Source organism: Echinops telfairi, unplaced genomic scaffold (genome assembly GCF_000313985.2).
Source record: "Echinops telfairi isolate 266 unplaced genomic scaffold, ASM31398v2 ScPeMD7_9;HRSCAF=40, whole genome shotgun sequence".
Taxonomy (NCBI): domain Eukaryota; kingdom Metazoa; phylum Chordata; class Mammalia; order Afrosoricida; family Tenrecidae; genus Echinops; species Echinops telfairi.
In genome coordinates this window covers 15,686,410-15,709,910 of record NW_022103906.1, presented here as the reverse complement: position 1 = coordinate 15,709,910, position 23,501 = coordinate 15,686,410, and the positions used below count along the sequence as shown (strand labels likewise).

General features: G+C 49.6%; 1 protein-coding gene across 3 annotated transcripts in view; it reads right to left on the bottom strand.

Moving 5' to 3' along the window:
- Positions 1–547: 547 nt before the first annotated feature.
- The window catches only part of INTS9 (integrator complex subunit 9), a 106,108-nt gene continuing 83,154 nt past the window's right edge, over positions 548–23,501 (bottom strand). For 2 of the 3 annotated variants that reach the window (XM_045286564.1, XM_004707628.2), the window contains exons 10-17: positions 22,315–22,495; positions 19,343–19,403; positions 14,197–14,368; positions 11,678–11,802; positions 9,168–9,335; positions 4,293–4,391; positions 2,730–2,867; positions 548–1,125 (exon numbers count right to left, since the gene is read on the bottom strand). In XM_045286564.1, the coding sequence (XP_045142499.1) occupies positions 949–1,125; positions 2,730–2,867; positions 4,293–4,391; positions 9,168–9,335; positions 11,678–11,802; positions 14,197–14,368; positions 19,343–19,403; positions 22,315–22,495 (1,121 nt within the window). In that variant the 3' untranslated portion in view covers positions 548–948. The remainder of the gene's footprint in view (positions 1,126–2,729; positions 2,868–4,292; positions 4,392–9,167; positions 9,336–11,677; positions 11,803–14,196; positions 14,369–19,342; positions 19,404–22,314; positions 22,496–23,501) is intronic. The other variant, XM_045286565.1, reaches the window with a different exon arrangement.

The following is a 23,501-nucleotide window of genomic DNA, read 5'->3' as shown; positions in this document are numbered from 1 at the left end:
CAAATGATGTATTAATTTCTTTGGTGAGGCGTTAATTTTCTTTGAAACCTTATGATTAATAATGTGTCTGTGGCATAGATTCCTAAACTTATTTGGCTATAGCCCCCCTTTCAGAAAAAACTTTCTCAGCGCCCCTCTGGCAATTAAAACCTTTCTTTCTTCCGGTAGCTTATGATCCAGGATAAAATGTAGGTATCTTTGGGAAACCACACAGGTCTAGGAGTAGCCGGGTTTGACGCGCTCTGACAGAAGCTTGGTGAGCTGAGGGAAAGTTGGCGATGGGCAGTGATCAATCGGGAGCCTGAGCTGGTTGTTAGCTGTAAGTTGAGCCTGGTGTTATCAATCGATGTCAGTGTTTGTGCACAGTGTACACAACTGTACACCGAGGTAAACACCTTTTTGTATAGTGTAAGATAACCATGTATTTTGAGTTTTGTTGATACCGGGCAATATGGCTCAATGCCATGCTTTTGAAGTGTATGTTGTTCTGTATATTTCCGTCCACTAAATCAATGTAGAATTTATAGGTTCAACAGAGTACAGATACTTCTATAAAATCACGTTTTATTAACAAAATGGCCTCAATATAAAGAACAGATAGAGGGGTTCATTTTCCAAACTTTCAGGGATCATCTTTTTCCTTAAGTGCAGCACTGCAGGCAAGTCAGACAAAATCAAAGCCCAGTTCCCCAGCGCAGGCCCGAGAAAGGATGGAAAGCACACGCCATCGAAGAGCAGCGCAGTCTTTTGCCTTCCCTGCCGTTGCTAGACTCTGGGAGCGCAGCACTTGTTCACTTGGGCTACTCCCCACTGAGCAGCACACACAGGAACGTGCTGGGAGTCCAGGCCAGACAGTGAGGGTGATAACCAACGCATCTGATGTCCAATCGCTTTTTGTCCCCTTCCTCAGTTGACTTGCGTGAAGTGGAAATGGCCCAGATGCTCCATTTAGAACTTCTGTAAGAATTTTAGGACCAGGTCCCGCAGTCGCACCCTGAGCATCTCGTCATTGTCACAGATGATGTGCGTTGAATCTTCCTCGATCTGGATCAGTGTCTCCGCTTCCTGGAGCAGAACGATGTGGCCCTTGGCTGTGTCTTCGACCTTGATGTCACTGAAGCCGTGCTGCTCAAGAGAAAAGAAAGGGGACACGGATGGGTGTTCTGAAAGGCAAGGGCTCACTGAGACGGCGGGCTCACGTTTCAGCAACCAGGGGTCCGTAAAACATTAGTCTCGAGGAAAAAGAATACTCCAGAAATTGCCATTTAGGGTGCTTCTCCGCTACTGTAGCCACGAACAACCATAGTTCCATACACCAGATGCCTGAACATGCAAAATCTCATGCAAAACAACAGAGTTTCCACAACTCAAGTTTTTGTGAGCACATCCAAGCACCTGAGTCTGAGGCTCTTCCTGTCCCTGGTTAAAAAAAAAAAACGCCACCCTAAGTCTCAGCTCTTCTGGGTGTCCAGGGAAATGTCAATCCTGACATTGAGACCATCACTGTCTGAGGGATCTGGGAAATCCTTTCTAGCTATCTAATACTGATGAGGAACTTCCCTACCAGTCAGGTGTGGAGCACAGATAAGTGGGTGTGCTCCCCAGGGGGCGCCCACTTGTGGTTTGGAGCCATTACTGCTGCTCCTGCCCTGGGGAGGCATATCCAGTCAAGTCCTCTTCCTGGGCCAGTTCCCCGGAAGCACACGGGGTCGGATTTTAAAGCAGCCTCCTCGAGGGGGACAAAAGCCAGCCAGTAAAAGAAATCAACAATGTGGTCCTTTTTTGGGGAATGGAAAGATGGAGAAAAAATTATTATAGGGGGGCAGAGACCAGTGAAGAAAAGTTCTAATGAAAAAGCAACCAAGATGTGGGAAAAAATGGAGTCGATTCATCAGACTCATAGCAACCCTCTATAGCAGTGGTTCTCAACCTTCCTAATGCCGCGGCCCTTTAATAGAGCTCCTCATGTGGTGACCTCAACCAAAAAATTTTCGTTGCTACTTCCTAACTGTAATTTTGCTACTGTTATGAATTGGGCGACCCCTGTGAAAGGGTCGTTCGACCCCCCCAAAGGGGTTGTGACCCACAGTTTGATAACTGCTGCTATATAGGGTTTCTGGGGCTTTGTAAATTGTTAGTATGGGAGACAGCCTTGTCTTTCTCCCAGAGCAGCTGGTGGGTTTGAACTACCGATCTTGTAGTAGCAAGAGCATCCGACGGCACCACCAGAGCTGCTTATAAGATGTGAGAGAACTTAACCATTGAGTATTTCCTTTAGACGAAAGGTAGTTACTGGGTGTTGATTATATAACGCTCCTTAATGGGACAGAACTATTGAATTGTATAGTTTGTGAATTATATACCAACAAAACTTGTCTTTTTTAAAAAGAGTTACCAATAGTTAACAGAAGGAAACGTCCTTTCCTGCAATTATTTGTTAGAGCTAGTAGCAATTGTTATAAGCAGCAGCATGAATATTAGCCAATTCCTTCTATTATTAGCCAATTAGGATTCTATAACCCTACTATTGAAACAGCCTCCAAGGTCCTTTGAAAGCAGAAACCACACTGAATTCCCTTGGACGACGCACGCAGCGGGCACAGGAGCACGCACTCAGAGCGTGGCGTCTCAGCAAGGCAGCAGCAGCCCTTCCTTGACGGAGGGTGCCAAGAGGGAAGGCAGGAAGGGCTGTGCTCCCGAGACAGACAGCCTGCAGGAAAGCGGCTCACCTTCTCTAAGGTCTGCACAAACTGCTCCACGGGGATGGAACCACTCAGCAAAGGCTTCACCACTTTGCAGTCCGGAACGTCTTCACTCACCCGCTTTCTCTTCTTACCACTTGTGGTCTGGGTGGGTCTCGGTGGGGGCTGGAGCAGAAAGAGGACATGAAACCCAGAAAGAAGTAAATCTACAGCAGCAAAAGCCAGGGCAGTCCACACTGAAGACCCCTGAGTCAGTCCTCCACCAAGTGCAACCCCAGCGGGCACTGGGGTTCAAGTTCACTGTTAGTGCTTCCCAAACAAGCGAAGGTCGTCCTTCTCTAGTGCTGCTGTAATGGAAATACCCCAAGAGGATGGCTGTAACATCTGTAGATGTATTCTCTCCCAGTGTGAGGCTAGAGGTTCGAACTCGGGATGCTAGCTCTCGGGGAAAGCCTTGTCTTAACCATCATCTGTGGGCCGGGTGTCCCTTGTATCTCTCCATGCATCTTGGTGTTAGCCTTCCCCTGGGTCTAGGGGTCCTCAGTGCAGGGACCCTCCGTGCTCTTCTTCATTGGTGGGGTGAGGTAGGTCCTTCCCTCTGCTTCTCTTATAAAGGTGGGACTTGAGCTAAACCCTGCCTCATTAACATACAGAAGGTTGGGGTTTATAATACATTTCAAAGTGGAAGGTAATTACAGCAGATTACAAAGTGGAGGACAGCCACCCAATACTGGGAATAATGGCTTACCAAGTCAACGACCATATGGTAGATCTTAATTTGACAAGAAGCTTTAATTTTCAATTTAATTTCCTATTGCTAAACAAATTCTTAGTCCATGTGGGTTGGCACAGTTGACAGTGACCGAGGCCATCTTCTACGGGGCCCTTGCTCTGCTACTGCGTGTGCAGCCTTTGTGAAAGCAACTCTGCTCCAGAACAGAAACTACACAGCCTTTCTGGTTGTCGTGATCACGGGCTCTTGACGATCAGATGAGATCATGTGAGCTAAGGGCCTAGGCTGGTTTCAGGCTACTCTGCAGGTTACCTGGGCTGCAGAAGAATTGTTCTAAAGGGGAATGTGACACCTGCCTAAAGAGCTGCCCACCAGGCAGCCCGTGGTGCATCTGCAGGGAGGCACAGGGAGCTGTGCTGGTTGGTGTGAGTGCACCCTGTCCTGGGTGTCCTCGGAAGGGGCTGTCCCTTTTTTTACTGTGTAAGTCTTCCCCCCCACAGGTCACAGCTCATTCATCACAGTGCTTAGAGCAAGCCCGCCCAATCAATGTGTGGCACAGTGCCACCGCTGCTCTCAAAGCTGCCAGCAGCAGCACCCAGGGTGATATGTGGCCCTCACTGCCGCAGACAGCCCACATCCCTTCTCGCTCTCAGGCATGTGGCCAGAGACATTAGGAGTGCCTGCCTCGGTGTTTCTAAGGGAATCCATTGAGCAGTCTCGTCTCTGTTTCTGTTGGGTTGGGAAGGCAGGCAGGTCCCGGGAGCTGGCTGGGATGTCTGGACCCAAGAGGTTGGGTTCTATTCTCCAAGGCCCAGGAGGCTCCCTTGGACTCCAGCCCTGCCCACCCTCTCCGCTACCTGAAGAACGTGCTTGTTATCTTTCGTATGCAGCACAGCGGAAACGGTTGCCAAGGAAATGCCGGGCTTAATCTCCACGGGCACCAGGGAATCTGCAAGCTAAAAGCAAAGAGGTTTCAGTGAGGGCGACAGGGAGCTGCGGAGATTATCCAGAGAGGCTCCCAGGCCCAGGGCTCCCACGCATCTTCCCTGTGGAGCTCTGGATGCCTGTGAGGTGCAGGGGAGCGGTGGTCCCGAGGCTGAGCAAAGGAAACAACACAAAATCTGCTGAAGTGACTTCAGCGTTGTGAAGCTGAGCCTCTGCAGATTTCTGTGATCCATTTTCTTTTGATGTGTCTATTTACGCTATTGCTACCTAAAATTGACCAAATAACTTTGCGAGAAAAATAAGCCCCCCACCCCCACCCCCTCCATCACAAAACAATAGTGACAAGAGAAGATGAGACAGAGGGGCCCTAGGGGTGGGAGAGAAGCACAGCTAGGAAGGGTAAACCATCCCAGTTTTGAGGTGCAGTAGCTCCTGGGAGCTTTTCACGGAGAGCTCTAAGGTTCCAGCAGAGGTCACCCAAGGGTAACCCATTTCCAAGCAGGCTAGGGCTCTTTTGTTGCCTACTCAGCTTCTTGGTCTCTCCTTAGTAACCCGCAAAGAATGCCACCACCCTGTCGGACCAGGACTTAGCTCACCTCCTGCAACAGCCTCAGCATGGCCCCACGCCTCTCACTCTGCTCCTCCTCCTGCTGCGTTCCTGTAACCTCTCCACCACCTACAAGGGCGGCCCAGCACCCAAACTGTGCAGCAAGTACAGATTTTCATTCTGGCCCAATTTATTCCTCTGTCAACGGTCACCTCTCCATCACTGTCCCTTTTCCAGGTGGCTGGAGTGAGGTGGGAAGGACTGAGTCTGTTCTCGGAATCTTGGAAACCTGACTCCTCCCACAGGTGGATCCCATGGCTCTTGACCTGCAGGGCCATTCACCTCCCTGTGCACCCCTTTCCATCCCTCTTGTCAACTCTAGCCTCTCCCCAGCCCAGACACTGGAGGGAGCGGATGTACTGGGAGCTAAACACTCAGGCTTAGCGGCAATTATTCTCACAGACTTAGAGACCCCTTAACAACCCTTCCCTAACCCCCCAAACACAAAAATTAAGACTGACAGAAGACGCAGTGTAGGTTATTTAAAGGGCTTAGCAAGCAGCACGTGAGGACGGTCTCACAGAGGAAACTCGGGTTGCGGGAGATGTTTGTGACTGAGGCACAGTTATGCTCCTGTCTCCTTAACCTTGGTCTCCATCTCTGGTGGCATTAGAGGGCCATGTGCTGGGTGGCTAACCAAAAGGTCAGAGGTTCAAACCCATCAGCTGCTCCTTGGAAGAAAGATGAGGTTTTTCTGCTCTGGTGAGATTTACAGTCTCGGAACCTCATGGGCAGTTCTCTGTCCCACGAGGATCGCCATGAGTCGGAACCGACCTGACCTGACGGCGATGGGATTTCTCGGTCATCCAGACCCTCCTCCCTTTCCACCCGACACACTTCACACACCATTACCTTTCCTCAGTGAGGCCCTCACTGGCACCTGAGGTGTGGCTCTCCCTCTAGCGGGGACTCGGGCTCCGTCGAATCTCCCAGGGGCCTGTGGGGTCAGTGCTGGTGTCAGCGAAACACCAGGCGGTGACTTGTTTGGCTGTTCTCTCAGGAATGGACAGTGGGTTTCCCAGGGACTACGTTCTACCACTACACACAGGAGACCTGAGCATCCATCCGTCTTCTAGCCAAGCATTACAGACTCGTCCAAGTACAAAACAACGCTCTTTTCACGATTTTACCCCACGGGATTCTACTATTTAAAAATTTTAAATTTTGTAGCTAGAAAATATCGTTATAACCCACAGAGAGAGCTCTGACTTCTCAGAGCACCTTGGCCACAGGGTGACAGCCGGCCGGCGGGCATGCAAGGACCAGCCAGAGAGGGAGAACTCGCACGGAGGGCCGGCTGCTTTTCTGTGTCAGATGAACCGAGCGCAGAGGACAAGAAAAGCAGCCCCTCACAACACACGAGCGCCACCTCCGAGCCACAGGGTGAAACAAAGCCTCACCCCACCCACCCTACTCTTGGAGGGGAAAACCTGTTCCCTCTTCCCTCCCACCCCTCAAAACACCATGGTCAGTGTCAGACACAGACAACACCCATTCCCAAGTGCAGGCAATGGCAGGCTAGTGAGCGGGGCAACTCCAAGTCCACAGCTGGTGTTAGTCCTGCCAGGTGCCAGCAGCCAGGGCTTCAGGAGGCATCTGACCCAAGGAGAAGACGACTGACCTGGTGACGGGAGGGAGAGAGGGCAGACGGGTGGGCGTGGGGCAGGCCTCAGGATCAGAGCTGGTAGTCTGCTCTACTGAGCCCAAGGTCCTGGATGTGCAAACAGTGAAGTGCTAACTGACTAACTGAGAGGTTGGCACTTCAAACCTACCAAGGAGCCTTGAATGAAAGGCCTGGTGATCTGCTCCTCAGATTTGAAAATCCGGCCTCGAGTGAGAATGAAAGAGGGCACCTGGGTCTAATGCTGGGCTGCAGCAGCACCACCTGGAGGGCTGGCTGAAACACAGGGCACTGGGCCTCACCCAATGAGGCCGGTTGGCTTTGTGGGCCTGAGAATATGCATTTCTCATGAGACGCCAGGTGCTGCTGGTGCTGGGGCTGCACGGCGAACATCACTGCCCTGCAGCACGCAGAGCCACAGGAGCAGGGGTCTGAACGACCTCTGGCCAGTGAGTGTGCCGCTGTCGGAGGGGTCTTCAGAGATGGCAGAGACTGCCCTGGCGGTCGAGGGGACATGGAATCTGATCACAGCACCCGCGTCCCGGCATGTTCTGAGATAAGCCAGGCAGCGTGCCCAGTCAGGCGCTGGCCCACAGGAAGGGCTCCCTGACTATCCGTGACTTTCAGTTAATTCAACAGGGGAGCCAAGGGGCCTGGAATGCAGCACCGAGAGCATTGGTATCTTCTTGACAGGACACAGCCTAAAAGGGACGTGATTCTTAGCGGCAGGCCCCAGCAAACTGCACATGACACGCGTGGAAGGCAGCACGCATCAGGAGAGGTGTGCGAGGCAGCTCGGGCCGGCACTCCGGAGCGGCCACAATTTGAGGGAGATGGAAGCCAGCTGCTCGGCCAAATGTCTGCCGCCAAGGACGGCCGCACCGCCCAACTCACACGTGGCAGACTCCGGACCTCCTCCTCAAAGGAGTATGAGACCACCTACACCCAGACGGCCTCTCGAGCCGTCAACCTGCGGAGCTCTATGGGCGAGGGGGCTTCAGAGTTCCCGGGAGAGTTCTATTCTCTCGTACTCCCGTTTTCCCTCCGCGTAGGATTCCAAGAGCTCACTGTTTAAAATGCCTTCGACTCCCTCCCTTTTGAAGAATCATCTTTTAGCCAATTTATATGGCTTGAAAGAAAATATCTTTGATTTGAAGTTATCATTTGATTTTCACTGAAAACTGTATCACTTCACTTCATCACCAGACTTATCTACAAGTATTTTCAAAAACTGCTTGCAAGACTGCGATCCCATGTGAAAGGAAGGTCTCCTTCCAGTGGCTGTATCCCTACAGTCAGTGGAGGGCCTCCCAGCAGGCAGTGCGCCCCATGTACCCTGCCACCTGCTGTTGAGGGCTCCCACTGTGGCAGCCCATGCCTAAGGTGGGGCAAGGTGACCTAAGTCCCGACCAAAGTCCCTGCCATGGAATCAGTTCCGACTCTGAGGCCCTCTTGGACGGGTTGAACTGCGCCTGCCAGGTCTGGGCCTCTAGCGCTTCTGGGAGCGGGAGAAAGCCTCATCTTACCCCCAGAGCGGCCAGTGGGGTTCTAACTGCTGTCTGGGGGCAGGAGCCACTGCACCCCTGGGGCTCTTGGGGACCTAGCGGGGGTGTGCTTTCATGGAAAACAGGATGGCTTTCACGGAAAAAATCTGGCTGTTTGTTATCAATTCTCGAAATGAGCTAGAGCCTCCGTTATCTCCCCCACTGAATTAAAAAGACCGGTGTGCTGGGAAGGGGGCGGCCCCCTGGCCCTCATCCACGCCCGCCTTTGGCAGGACGCACAGATGTGAGCAACACTTGGCAGTCTCAGGGCACCATCTCTGACCTGAAAACTCCAAAACTTTGGGGACTCTGGCTTCAAGGATATTTTAACGTAAAAACAAAAACACCTTCACGCTCTAGCACAAGGCCGGCGACCTTCAGAGGCAGCTTTCCAGAGCATTTTGTGCCCTGTGACTGCGGAGGTGGCCGGTTCCCTCAGCGTTGTCCTCGGTGTACCTCCAACGCCCACACGCACACCATGCGTCTAACCACCCCCCTTGGAAAGCAAAAGCTAGAGTTTCATGACAGAAGCACGAAGCATCTGCTGTGAAGGGGAAACCCTATCAGGTACGCTAACATGGGCATACTGGGTAAGCTCCCGTCCTGCTCTGCCTACTTGCCTCTCCGCCACGCTCCTCTGAAGTCCGAGAAGCAGAAACCCTCCTCCTCCATGAGGTGGGACGCGGATGGGAAGGCCCGGCCCCCAGGGAAGGGAAGGCCAAGAGCGGGCACCGGACGGGCACAGGCACGTCCACTCTGGATCCAGGCTGTGGCCTGACCCTCGCAGCAGAAACCTGCATGTTCACATCAGGCCTGTCTTTAACGCTGTGACTTCTGCAGATGGAAGAGAGCCGGCTCAGGAGACCCCTGCCCTTCCCCCAGTTCCTTGTTGTGGCTACGTGTCTTCAGTTCATGAACATTTGACACAAACCCAAAAGACGGCACTCTCTGGGGCCATTTCCGCAGAAGACGGGTGGAAAGCCTGAGTCCCACCACCAGAAAGACTGGGGCTTACCTCGGGCATGATCTCGATCTTCTCGTAGCGGCGCTTGAAGGGCAGGGCAAGGACCTCGGCCCGGTGATAGGACATGGCCGGGGGCTGGCAGTCGATCATTAGGTCCATCCTGTGGGACTGGGTGAGGGGCGGCTGGGTGTACTGCTCAGGACACACCACGTGGAGGGGCTGGGAGAGGGGCGAAGAGGCGAGACACGCGGAGGTTGTGAAGCAAAGCGAGCTCTTCTAAGGCCAGCCCTGCCGAGGCCCATCCTTTCAGATGCTCACAGACCACTTCCGGGCATTCCTATCTCACTCTCCCCTCTCCAATGCAGCTGACTGGAGGGGGCTGGTGAGCATCAAAATCCCCAAGCTTTTTGCCACTGAGTCAGTAACTGAGAACTGCCCTGTGGACACTGCAGGATTTCCAAAAGGATGACTTCATATTCTTTTTGGAAAGCCCACTGGCCTATCTTCCACCCTGAGAGCGGCTAATGGGGGCCAACGGTTGACCTTCCTGTTCACCTCTGAGCCCAGAACCCCTACTCTCCAAGGGCTCCCAAGATATGAGGGTGAGGTGGGGCTGGGAAAGAAGAACACAGGTTTCAGGGGAAACCCCCCAAACTTGCAGCCGTGTCGATGAGTGAGAGGTTACCGTCTTATTTTGCTTTTATTATTTTCGACTGTACTTGGTCATTTTCATGCCCATGTGCCCTGACTAGTCTCTACGTGGGCTCCTTGAGGACTGGCATATCTTGTAAGGCTGTCTGCACTGGCTGGTCAGCAAGCCTTGTGCCTTCTCATGCTAGTCTGGTGCTCTGGGTTCGGAGTTTCCTCTGTAGATGGCAGGTCCAGGCAAACTGGTCAGGCCACACACTTAATCATCTGCACAGAAACCCAGACAGAACTTGCTTTGTGAAAACAAGAATGTGGGTTTTTTGGTTTACTTTTAAGAAAACAAAAAATTAGTAAGCCTTAGTATACATTGAACGAATGTTTCTCAAAGTGGGCGACTCCCACCTCAGAGGCACTGGAACAAACCAGGAGGGCGGCAAAAAGGCTGACGCCCACACTTCATTCTGGATGATGAGCCACAGGATACAATTTTTTGACTGTCAGAGGGAGCAGTCTGTTTTTTTCTGTAAGGGGACAGGAGGCTACATCAGGTTGGAAACCTGTGCTTTAGGCAAAGACCAACCAATTGAAAGGGATTTGGGTGCCCACAGGGTCTCACTGAGTCCACGCTGTCACTGGGCTTTAGGGATGGCCCTCATGTTCCTTGAACAATAAGGCTTTCTAACAGGCCGAACTGGGTTGGATTTTAAACAGCCCTTGTTCTTGATGGCCTCTCTTTCCCCTTTTCCTCAAACGTCTCTCCCGACCCAGCCACTGCCTCAGTGGCTGACGCTGCACGCTGCCTCCGAGCTGGCCGAGGTTTCCTCTCCTGAGTGACACCAGGGCCTGGCCACTGCCAAGTTGCACCCAGCCCTGGCTTTAAAGACTGGCCGTGCTTGTTCAGGACCTGTAGGGTGACCACCCACCCCAGGGGGGAGTGCACTCTGCACAAGGGTGGCCCATGCCTCCACACAAGGCTCATAGGCAGGGAGAGGCGGGAAAGAGCTGACTGGGATGGGGAGCCCAGGGAAGGAGCCAGAAGCCTGCTGCTATGTTGAGGGGCTGCAACCAGTGTACACAAACTGCCGAATGGAAAACTAATTTGCTCTGTTAACTTCCACCCAAAGTACAACGATGATGATAATAAAAGACATGAAGCGGGATGATCATATCCGGCTAACGTGCTGGCGGGAGAGACAGCAGGCAGGGCCAGCAGCCTCAGTGATTAGCAGCTGGGCACTGCACCACTGAGTCTTCTTGGGGCCTCAGTACGCATTTGAACTCCTCAAGACGCCCTCGCTAATGGTTGTCTCCACCTTTCTCATCGTTTTCCAGGTCGACGGCAATCTGTCTTTGCTTCCCATGTCCCCACACTTCCCCCAGACAAGCAGTAAGGGACCCGGTGAGGCGACTGTCCCTCCCTGCTTTCCCTGGACACACTCCTCCGCGCACACACTTCCTTTGGCTACCGTTTCACCCCAACTGCGCCCTCCGTCCGTCTGTTCTCTATGACGGAAGATCAAACAAAGACAGCACCAAGCCAGCGTACCCTCTAACAGGATGCAAGGCAGCACCGGGGGTGGTGCTCAGCCCGGTACGCTCTCCCTGCAAGGTGCCTTTCAGCTTCGTGACCCTGGTCCCGGAATGTGCTGTTATGGGCGGTGGCAGGTGCTCGTGGACACAGATGGGATTCCTCAAAAACAAGCTACTTGTTTTTGCTTTCTTTCTAGTTTTGATATCTTCAGAGGTTGGGAGGACACGATCCCCACTTTTAGGCTTTCAGGGTACCTAGTCTCTGGCTCGGCCTCCTGGGGGTATTTCAAACGTGAGAAGAACCAATGCAGTGGCCAACCCGCCCGCCCTTCACCACAGAGCTGCAGCCGCACAGAGACCCCCCCAACGGGTTACGTCATTACCTGAACTTCTTTCAGCAGCTTTGACACCTGGATGAAATTCAGTCGCGTGTCAATGGGGCAGTATATGCACTTCATGGCCAGGGGCTGGTAGGGAGCCAGCGCCTCCAGATAGGAGAAGTCGGGTTCTGGGAAAGAAGAGCAAGCAGGCTTTGGAGTGGAGGCAACCAGGAGCTGCGAGAGGGCAATGGCTGCTTGCAGGGGACGGAGCCAGTTCGTCACACCTTGAGGAGCAGAGGACCTGAGAGGCCTGAAAGGACTGGTGTGGCCTCAACATTTCCAGAGGGAGCCATAAGAAGACGTGAGATACATAGGAGATAAGTGAGCGAGAAGGAAAAAGCTCTTCTTCAAAACCAAATTCCTACCAACCAATGTAAAACAAACCATGAAATCCAAAGGGCAGTATTTGTCCGCCATCATCGTCATTTATTCAGGCCAGATTTTCCTCAAGGCATGCTGGAAAAATTAGATCAAAACTGGAGCCTCAAGTCCTGGCCTCCTTCCCAAAGATACTTGAGAACCATAAAGAGAGATACGGACTCTACAGCAGAGAATCCTTCATTAAGGGCACAAAGTTCACCACAGGGGTTGCACAAATCAGCATCCTGGGCCACCTACTGGACAGAATGCACCTTGAAGCAAACAAACAAACAAACAAACAGTCAAGTTGACCTTGACTGCAGGTCAACCAAATGCAAAGCAGGGCATCTCAGCGGCATCTCGGTGGTACCTCGCTGGCCACAGCTGGGCGTGCTCTCTGCAGAAAGCTCCTCGTGGGAGCTGCCCACCTTCTGCCCAAGCATGGGCTCACTCCTGATATGTGATGAACGACATGGGCCAACACGGCCGGTGCCTACTCAGCTGCCACTTGTTAGGACATTCATGCTCACCGCCCCCCCCCCCCCCCCCCCCCCCCACACACACACACTAAGCCTGCACAGTCAGGACAACTGATAGATCTGGCCAGTATTTAAAGGATCACTCTTCCACTGGTCTGCATCTCCCTAAGGAACCTCTAAAATGGCGCAAGTGGAGAGCTACAATCCCCAACACTAGCAGACATCACAAGTACCGTAATTAAGAGCTGTTAAGAGCCCCCCCCCCAAAAGTTATTTCAAAAACAAACAAAGGTGATGTACCTTCTGCTCTGCTGGCCCAATAAGACAGCTAAAATGTTCATCCATAACTCAGAATCCTCACAGACAATTGCACAACCCTCGATATCTCTTCGCCAGCTAAAGGAATGTTTGTATGATAGCAAACACTCCGATTGTGTCTATGGAAACACTGTGACCCTGTTATGTCAACCACGTGCCCAGTCAGCCACATCTCAGCAATGGTCCTGGGGAGACTGAATCACGGCAGCCCGAGCAATGTCCCTTGACTCTACCCCACATCAGGTAGGCAAGTTCACAGTCTAAGTCTTTTACATACCCCCTGAGAGGCCCCAGGGTTGCCCTGGCTGCAACAAATCAATAAGCCCAACCTTTCAACAACCCATGCGTACCTGGTGGTCTCTGGGCACTGGCATTCCTCATGAGCTGAAAACCGAGGCTGAACACAGAGGGGCCAGAGTGTCCCTGGCCCGGTGGCCGTACACACAACCAGTCTCTCTACTAGTGTCTTAAAATCCCTGAGAGGGGGAAGGTGACACTTCTCAGCAGTCTTTCCACGTCCGGACTAAGCGCTTTGATGTGACATGCTGAAATTCACAGCATGACCCACGGCCAGCAGCAATGCCACTAGGGCCGGGAGTGTCAGGCTCAGAGTGAGCTCACATGGCTTGGGTTACAATTGTGTTCATTTGGACTCTTCATGCTCCCATGGACCAGGTAGAACCGCCCCTGTGGGTTTTTGAGAGTGTAACTCGTGCAGGAGTAGAAAGCCTTGTCTTTCTCCCTTGGAGTCGCTGGTGGGTTCCCAGAGCTGACCTTGTGGTGGTGATATCCCAGTGTGTAACCCACAATACCATTGGGGCTCTCTACACAGCAAGCCGGGCCATCTTTCAAATCAGGGTTTATTCTATCCATAGCATATGAGATTTCCACAACCTAAGGCTGCTGAAGACCTGAAGTTGATTTAAAAAATACAAGTCATGAGCACCTCAGTAAAAGCTCTGCTTCTCTCGGAGGTTCATCGACAGAAGGAAAACAGCAAGCCAGAGAGAGATGGTAATTAAAGAAGACACAATGCCCTAGCTCATTCCTGCAGGGAAACAACAAGACTGGTTACTGGAATCACCAGCTCTTGAAATAGCTTATAACAGCCTAGCACAAAGCAGTTCAATTGAAAAAGAATTGTCTCAGGAAAAAAAAAAGAAGATAGATATAAAATCCGCTTCAGTATAAAGTTGTCTAACTATTTGGATTTTAAACAGTTTCACTGTTTCCTTTGTGGCTCCTGTGCTCTGGTAGTCAGTGCAGAAGCCAAGGTAGGCAGATTGTTTGGCTGTAAACCTGTAACCTGCGGGTGTGCTCACTGCTGGCCGGGGGCGGGCAGCCCCGTCCGTGGGTTCTCGTTACCTGTGAATATGACAGTGTTGAGGCTGGACCTCCCCCAGAGCTCCATGAAGTGGACGACATCCCCGAAGCGCAGGGAAGGGTGTCCCGTGAAGACCACGCAGGGCTGCCGGAAGTCGTTGCTGAAGTCTCCGTGGATGCTGGGGTAGTGCTTCAGCTTGTTGGTCTGAATGAGCTACAATATGGGCGGAAGCACAGGCTGAGGGGTTAGCCCGCCCAGGCTAGAGCAAGTGTGAAGAAGAGGAGCAGAATGGAATCGAAAATACAAAGAACAGAGGTCGCTCAACAGATGGGCAAGTCAAGTCCTCTGGGGGACACTGGCAGAATCAGTGGCCACCTATGCTCGGTGTCATGGTCAGACTGAGCCCCACCCCACAGGCCTCTGCAGGTTACTGCGGAATGCTGGGCAAGACACAGTTGGTTCTGGCTGCCCGATCACACCACACAGGGGAAAAACTGTGCACCAGCCTTAGAGCTTTAGTAACTTTGTTACTGTAACATTTCAATCACAGATTGCCGAACATCTGGCTGACTCCCTTCTTTCCAGAAAAAAAAAATTACTGTGCTCCCTGGCAATTGCAAACTTTCTTAAGGAGAGCCCCTCATTCAGGATAAAGTGTCAGTATCTGCTTTTGCAGGCCCTCCAGGGAGTGCCATCACTCACTTTGGGAAGGAGCTACATAAAAGCAGAGCCCAAGCAGGCCTTCTGAAACACGGGAGACGTGAGGTCCTTCGGACCGCCAACCCACTGCCAATGAGTAGCAGCCCTACAGGACAGAGTAAATCCGCTCGTTACGGTTTCCAAGAATGAATCTTTTTTTTAAGGCTGTAAATCTTTATGGGAGCAGACAACTTCATCTTTCTCCTGGGGCGTGGCTGGTGGCTTTGAACCACCAACCGTGTGGTTTGGAGCCCACTACGCCACCAGGATGCTTTCTCACGGCACTAGAGCCAGATTAAGCAGGAGGACATGTGCACCGTACCGTCAAACCTGTCTGAAAAATCTGAATGCTTTGAACCACGGCAGCTCCCCTCTAGCACAACACTTGGTAACCTTTTCCTGGTAGTTTGAAACCATGTCAATGGAGCACCATGTAGTGTCACAGCCAGAAATGACCACTATGACACTGCTTGGAAACTGATGCTGTTGCCCCCTACCCCCAAGCCCCTAGAATCAGATGACAAGTATCCAGGGTTCATGGAATGTCAACATCAAATAGACCAGAGGGTGCATGCCCTGAGTCTGTCTAACAGATCAAGAAATGACACAGCCTAACCTCTTAGCTGCCCACAATGCACAAGAGGGGCGCAATTCGGATCTAACTTGTCACACCAACAATGAGCATGTGGCCAGAAGGGAAAAGCCACCAAATGTCAGCCACGCTGTCTTCACTTTGAAGCACTCCCCTTTAATTTCGAGACTGCTTTTCTCAGCAAGACTGCACTCCTACCCGGGAGATCTTAATCAGGTCTCATGTGCTTGGCTGGGAAATGGAGAGAAAAGATGGGGCAAACATCGATCCCCGCTTTCCTTCCAGGTCACATAAAAAGAAAACCGATGCTCTTTTATAATCCATGTGGCCAAAGTCATTACCTGTTCCAGTTAAGTGGGTGAGTGGCTGTGTAAAGGACTGAGTCTATTGTGCCCATAGATGTCAAGGAGATGAATGGGATTCTAAATATAGTAGGTCTTTGAACACTTACGTCACTCTTTAGCCATTATCTAGTTTCTGCAGGTCTTATCATCAGTGAGTACAAGCTAAGCTAAATCCATCATTTTGCCCATGATCCACCTTCCCAGCTGAGGTATGAAGGGATTTCAAAAGTTGGTGGAAAGATTTTAAGAGTTCTTTAAATTCCATTTTTTCACAGATGTCTGACGCTTTTGTTAGTACCTTGGACGTCCAGGATTCCGAGTGCGCTGATGGAAGGTCCAGATCTCACACAGCATGAAGCTGCTGGCTCAGGATTGTTATCGGAGTCACTCCCCACTCCCACAGACCCTGCACATGCAGGCAGAGTGGGGCAGCAGCTCCACGGGAACAACCTGGTCTTTCTCCCACAGGGCAGATGGTGGGTTACAACTGCCGACCTCGCAGTAACCATCCCACCGAATGACCCACTGTCCCGCCAGGGCAACTCTCCGTACTAAAGGCTGAACCGTGTTAGCTCAGGGCAATGGTCACAGTATCCGTCAGCTTCATCTTTCCCTGGTGATCACGTGTGCCTTTCAGGATCCCTGGGCATTCTGCTCTGGTCTCTTCCTATTTCTAGTAGCACATGGGAGAAAGGGCATTGGTGGCCTGAGTGTCCCTCACAAGCTCTCCTCCTGTGCCATCACATGGGTGATAGAACTGCTCCACAGACTGTTCGCGGCGAGCGCCTTCTTGAAGCAGACTGTCAGGCCTTATTTATAGAAACAAACTCTTTATGAAGGCTAGTTGTTACTAAACCCAAAGTCAAATCAAACCCACTGCCAGGGAGTTGATTCTGACTCACAGTGACCCCACAGAGCAGAGTAACACTTTCGCTCAGGTTTCAAGTTTATCAATCTTTCAGGGGCACACAGAGCGTCATCTCTCCCACGAAGTAGATGGTGGGCTTGAACTGCTGACCTTGTGGTTAGCAGCCTAATACCTAACACACTACACCATCGGGGCATCAAATGTTAATAGGGAATATAAGAACAGACTTCTAAAGGTTAAGTACACTATAAAATGTTTGGCACACTTAATTTTCTGATTTTATTATATGTCTAGACTGAACTTCATGATGGTAATAACAAAGTTTGGGAAAGCCTGGTTGCTGTCATAGTCAAATTTCAGGTAATAAGGAAGAAATCTGTTGCCATCCATGCTCTGCATTAAATAGTTACTTGTAAAACAAAACAGCTAAAATCCTATCTATGTGTATAGCACAGATATGCTCTAAAAGAAAATAATCCTTAGTTGAAGAAGGGATTTCACGGCCAGAGAAATGGAATACGCTCACAGTTAAGGTGCATGTGTTCTAATGTAGGGCTTTCTCAATTAATGGTATAGCAATGTTTCCTAAGTGGGTGATACCGCCCCCTGGGGGGAGGCACTGGCATGATCCAGGGGTGGGGGTGAGGTGGAGGCTGCAAAAGCAGTTACCTACACTTTAACCTGGATTATGGGCTATAGTACAGTTAGTTTCATTGGTGGGGGAGGCACTGAGTTATTTTATTTTTCTGAAAACGGGGCAGTAGCCCAAATAAAAGTGAGATCCTATATCACAGAATAACCGCCACAATCATGAAATTGATAGTGATGCAATACTGTCATCTAATCTAGAGGCCAAATTTAAATTTTACCAACTCACAATGTTTCTCAGAGCAGACTAATAGAAATAATCAACAAAAACTCATGTTTTCATCATACTTGGAAAACCTTGTCATATGCTCAAAGGATGATAAAAATATAACCAAAGGAATGATAATAAATTATGAGTAAGCTAGAATCCTGAGCCTACAGTGATATAACCAGTGGAGGAGAAAGAACAGTTCCTTACAGTAGAACAGCAAATAAACCGAGTGATGGAATCAGTAAATTAAATTACCAACTGACAATCATTACAGTAATAATTTATCATTAATAGATGCTAAAACTAGTACCATATATACTCGAGTATAAGCCGACCCAAATATCAGCTGAGGCACCTAACTTTACCACAAAAACTGCAATAAAAAAGGTGCTGAAAAAACTTGGCTTATATATGGGTACATATGGTATGTGAAAATTGTATTTTCCTGCCACAAACCTAGATTTATCCACTTATCCAAAGAGGCCTGGCTCCTGTTGGTAGGGTCTGGTACTTAGACATCAAGATTTCGGTGCGGGGGTGCTCAGCAGCTAAAGGAGTGGCACTGCTCCAGGTCCTTGCAGTAGATAGTTTGAGGATTCTGACAGCACAGGATTCATTCCAGCCTTCACACTTGCTGTACCTTTAGTCTGTGACCATTTTTTCTTTAACAAACTGAACAGATACGTGTGCCCATATGCTGACCAAGAACTAGAACTTACCGTTCTTTAGAAGACCCAGTCCCCTTCTCGTCACTCTGGCCTACCTCCAACTCAGTGGAACCACTGTCCTGGCTCCTAATTCCATGGACTAGTTGTGCATTTTCACATATATGAATTCTCACCGTATCTTCACATAGGACTCCTGCCAACCGACATTATGTTTGTGTGGCTATATGACAAAACAGTGCCATTCTGCTGCTAATGGGTGTTGGGGCTACTCCAGCACTATGCCAAGAGCGGCTCAGACACAGGAACAGTGGTGAGGACGGCACAGGACCGGGCAGCGTTTCCTTCTGTTGGACACAGAGTGCCTCAACAGCCCTCACAATGTACCAAGAGTGCTACGTCTGGTTGGTGCATGTCTTAGTAATGTAAAAATAGGCCTTTCTGTTGAAGTAAAAATGTTCAGCTCTAGCAGGTATTGTCACATAGTTTTCAAAGGTGGTGGTACCAATTTAAACATTTTTTTTTTCTTAACAAAAACTGTGAGTCATTCTATGATCCAACAGCAGATGAATGGTTAAATACACTAAGGTGAATTCATAGGTTATAGATATGTTAAGCCTATCATATGGACACACCTTAACGTACTTAACCATTCTTCTAAAATAATAATATTAAGCACACAGGAAAATGAACAGGACATACCATTTGGGAACTTAGTATGCTTCTCTATAAAAACCTTTATGCATATCAGTTATGTGAATAGGGGAGAATTTTTCCCACTTTTCAACCTGGCGTATTATTTTCATCATTAAAAATTTATATCTATTGGCATAACTGAAAATAATAAGTTTGGGAATAAAGAAATCTGCTAACATAAAAAAGGTAGTTGTAGAAATCCGACAAAATTCCGGATCCAGTCCCCATCAGGCGGGGAGCTGCCTGAACACACTGGCACTCTACCGCGATGACCGTCAGAAACACTAATGAGTCTGGAACAATATGACCGAGGACTGACTTCTGCCAGCCCAGCACTTCACTCCGTCCTGTGCGGGAAGGAGGGGGTTCGATCCGTTTTCATCAAGTGGACTGCTCCCAGCTCCCTCCACATCAGGTTGTTTACATTTATTTTCTGCCCTGACCCACTAACCGCGTTTTCTTACCTCTGCGTGAGGAAAAGGAGGTTCTGGGAGATACACTTTAGTCTGCTTGTTGTGACAAAGCCTTTTAAAGAGGAGAAACAGGAACAAGTTAGTTAGGGCATCCTGTGGTATTTGTTGCCACCTAGTGGTAGACGTGCAAACAACTCAACACTAGAGCATTTAAAATTTTCCCTCCAGTGAATCTCAGAGTGAAGACATTCATGAACTGATGTAAGCATTTTGTAAGCCACTTTTTGTAGTCTTTAAAATGTCTCAATAAACAAACTAACAGAAGGACCCAAACTAATTTCCACTGAGTTGAGCCTGGCTCACAGCAACTCCACGTGACGACGCTAAGCGTACCTCTGCTCGCATGGCTGTGATCTTTAAAAAGTAGATGGCTCGGCCTGTCTTCTGAGGTGCCTCTTGGCAGATTCAAGCCCCCAATCAGTTAACAGCTGAGTGCTTAGAATACATTTCTTAATAGATAGGAGAGACAGCTGGCTATTCTCTACTCACCCTCCCGACTCCAACATCTGTTATAACTTTGGTTGGTACACCAGTGGTTCATTGGTCAAAACTAATAAACCGATTTATTAGTTTATTATTATTATTAGTAGTAGTAGTACTGGGCTGTGAGATGGCTAACCAATTCCTTTCAGTTTCATTAGTTTCTTTTTTCTTCTGTCTCCCCACCATCCCTACTTAGCAACAGACTGGACTTTGTTGTAGTTTGTAATATAAAGGGCAGCACCAGTTTTTATTTTCCGAAAGAGATTAAGGAATGACTTGACCCGGTACCATTTACTGAGTTTTTTTAACCCTGTTTCCACTAACGTGTCTGACTAGCATGGGCCACACAGAGTGTGCACTTGGTTTGTTTCTAGAGACTTTTGATGTTTGCATTCATTGGCAAGCACAGCGCTAACGCCCTTCATCCCCCATGGCCCTGTTGAGAATAACACTATGTGGTGGAGTACATTTCTCCCTAAATTACTTTTCTAGGCCAGAGTTCTCTGCTCATTCATTCTTGCATGACAACTATGGACTCGCTACCAATCTCCAGAATTAACCCTGTTGATTGCATACACCCTGTAAATTACAAACTGGAATCTTTGTAGCAGGTCGTTTCCCTGCACTAAGACATGAGCAGTGTCTCTGCTGGTTAAGCTTTTCAAAGGTTCTTCCCTTAGACACACACTTACACGTGATTATATATAATCACTTCTTCCTCTTCCTTACCTATATATCTATTTCATTCAATCAACTATAAAAACTCACTGGCATTGAGCCAATTACGACTCATGGCGACCCTACAGGACAGGGCAGAACTGCCCCTGTGGGTTTTCGAGACAGTAATTCGTTACAGGAGTGGAATGCCTCAACCTTCTCCTGCAGAGCGACTGGTAATTTCGAACTGCTGACCTTGTGGTTAGCAGCCTAATAGGTATGTGCCTATTATATATATATAATGTGCCTATTATATATATATATATATATATGATGTGCCTATTATATACATATACTACTCTTCACTAAGCACTGCGGACACAAAGATGTCCTTCACAATGAGGAATCCCCAGCATAAAGAGGCAACTGTGAAAACTTTGTACCCTCTAAAATCTTGTACCTATGACAGGAGTCATAGGTACACACGTGTACACATGCATGCAAATGATGAACACTTACTGAGACCAGAAAAAAATCACTCCCATTGAGCCAGTTACGACTCCTGGTGAACCTTGAGGGCAGAACTGTCCCTGTGTGCTTCTGAGACTGTAACTCCTCATAGAGCAGGAAAAAGCCTCATCTTTCTTCCGAGGAGTGGGACTGGTTGTTTCGAACTGATGACCTCACCATTGGCTGCTCCGCATAACCACTATGCCACCAGGGCTCTTAAGTCTAACGAGAAGAGGTGTTTAATTCCATTGGAAGGTTAAGAGAGGTGTCCTGGCATTCCCCCACAGAAGGGTGGCAAGGAAGGAACGAGTCAACCAGGGTGACATATAGCACTGATGAAACACAATATTCCTCAGGCCCCACGATCATGACCCCAGTCCTGCCTTTCACTGCGGGCTAGGCACAGGTACAGAGCTCAGGACACTGGGATCCAGGTCAGATGAACCCCTTCGGAACAGAAATGGTAGTAGTGATACCACGAGGGTAGTGGGAAGGTGGGGAGTAGGGACGTGGAGAAATCGCAGGGGAAGGGAGATAGTGGTGGGTGTAAGATATGGAAATAATTTATAATTTATTAAGGGATCACCAGGGGAGGAAGGAGGGTAAAAAGAGGAGCTGATACCAAGGGCTCAAATAGAAAGTCAATGTTTAGAAAATAATGATGGCAACATATGTACAAGTACGCTTGATACGAGTGAAGTAAGGATTGTTATTTTCTTAGCAGACTTGGTATAAGTATTAAATAACAGGAGCCTGGGCTTTAATGGGTTTGAATCCGTTCCAAGTGTAACATCATTTTCTGAGAGGCAGAGGGCAGCATGCAAGAAGATAAACACGTATCATTTTTGCTACTGATTTCGAAAGTGCTGTGAAATCCGGTCTTTGCCTTTCATTCCCTGCTCCTTCCCAGCCAGAAGCTAAACCGGTGCTCCCCGCAGTGGGTGACGGGGAGATCCAGGATGGCTGGCTGCCAGAGCAGACACCTACACTTTATTCTGGGTTATGAGATACAGTACAAACATTTCTAATTGCCTAGGGGGCACTGAGTAACTTTTTGTTTTTCTGAAAAGGGGGTGGTAGGCCAAATAAATTTCGGAACCTACATTCTAAACTCTGGCAAGATTCCAGATTACGCTCAGAAAATCTGCTACCACACACACACACACACACACACACACACACACACACACACACACACGGTAAAATGGAGGTGTCAGAGTTCGGTGAGGAAAAAGTCACAGTTATTTGTGTTCTTCCTTCGTGACTGTGAATTCTGAATCAAATCGAACGCATAGTGAAGACCACGGACATACCACTCAGCAAAAATCTGGGAGAACTCCAGCGAGCTGTTAGCCACCGGGGAGATGAAGTAGAAGGGGACGCTGGAGAGGCCGGCCGAGTCAATGTACTGGTAGAGGCACTCCAAGAGGTCGTAGATCACGCCAGAAGGGTAGCAGGGGACCAGCACGTTACCGCCGTTCCGGACTGTGAGGGCTACAGAAAGTGAAGCCAGGCAGGGAGAGAACCGACACACGGGGTCAAAAGACATGTTCTCTACTAATAGAAGAAAGTAACTTTTAGACGAACACCTCTGCTTCTTACATGTTCCTCTCCCACTTGTGCTCTTCCCATGACTCACGTGGGTGACAATCTGCCTCTGCTCCAGAGGAGCACCACAGCGGCCGATCTAGAGGCTGAGAGGTAGCTAACATTTGACTCGACGCCTGGTCCCCAGACTGAGGTTGTGCATGCAGGAGATTGGGTTTAATGGTGACCAGTGGCAACTGAACGTCAGGACAGGACCCTGCCCCTCCCAGGCCCTCCTCTCAGCTCCTGTTCAAAATGCCTCGTCTCTGACCATGCTGAGAGGCCTCTAAGGAAACGGGCCACGCTTTCCCAGTGGATTCTTTTGGAGTGGCGCTTCCATTCAGTCCTGTTTTGTCTGAGAAGACCCTCCACCCTTCACAGACTGTAAATGCGCGGACCGATGAAGACCTGGAATCACATCAAGTGCTATTTAACTGGCTAAAAAAACAAAAGACAACCCAAAGTTCTTATTTAAGTTTGTCTTTTGTTTGGTTTCTAAACCAAATTGATACAAAGACTGCTGGGGTACAGAGGTTGAAGTCTTTGATGCCTCCTATTTACCGAGATGCTGAGCTGACTTGCTCTCATTAGAATATGACGCAGTGAAGAAAAAAAAAACCAAAGCAGGGGCTGGGCCCAGGAGATGGGGCTCCAGTCCTGGCTTTGCCACAGGTAAAGGGCCTCAGAGAACCTGCACGGCCCTTGCTGGGCCTCAGTTTTCTCCTCAGTCACACTGGGGGAGAGAACTGGAGGAGTCATTATTGGGCTTAAGTTTGCTTAAAAATCGCCAGGGATCCGCTCCTCAGTCCCCAAACTGCATCTTCAGGGTCGTCCTCTGTAGCGCTGTTATCTAGGGAGAGGACGTCCAAGACAAGTCATAGCTTATAGACCCTTAGATGGAAACAAATTACTA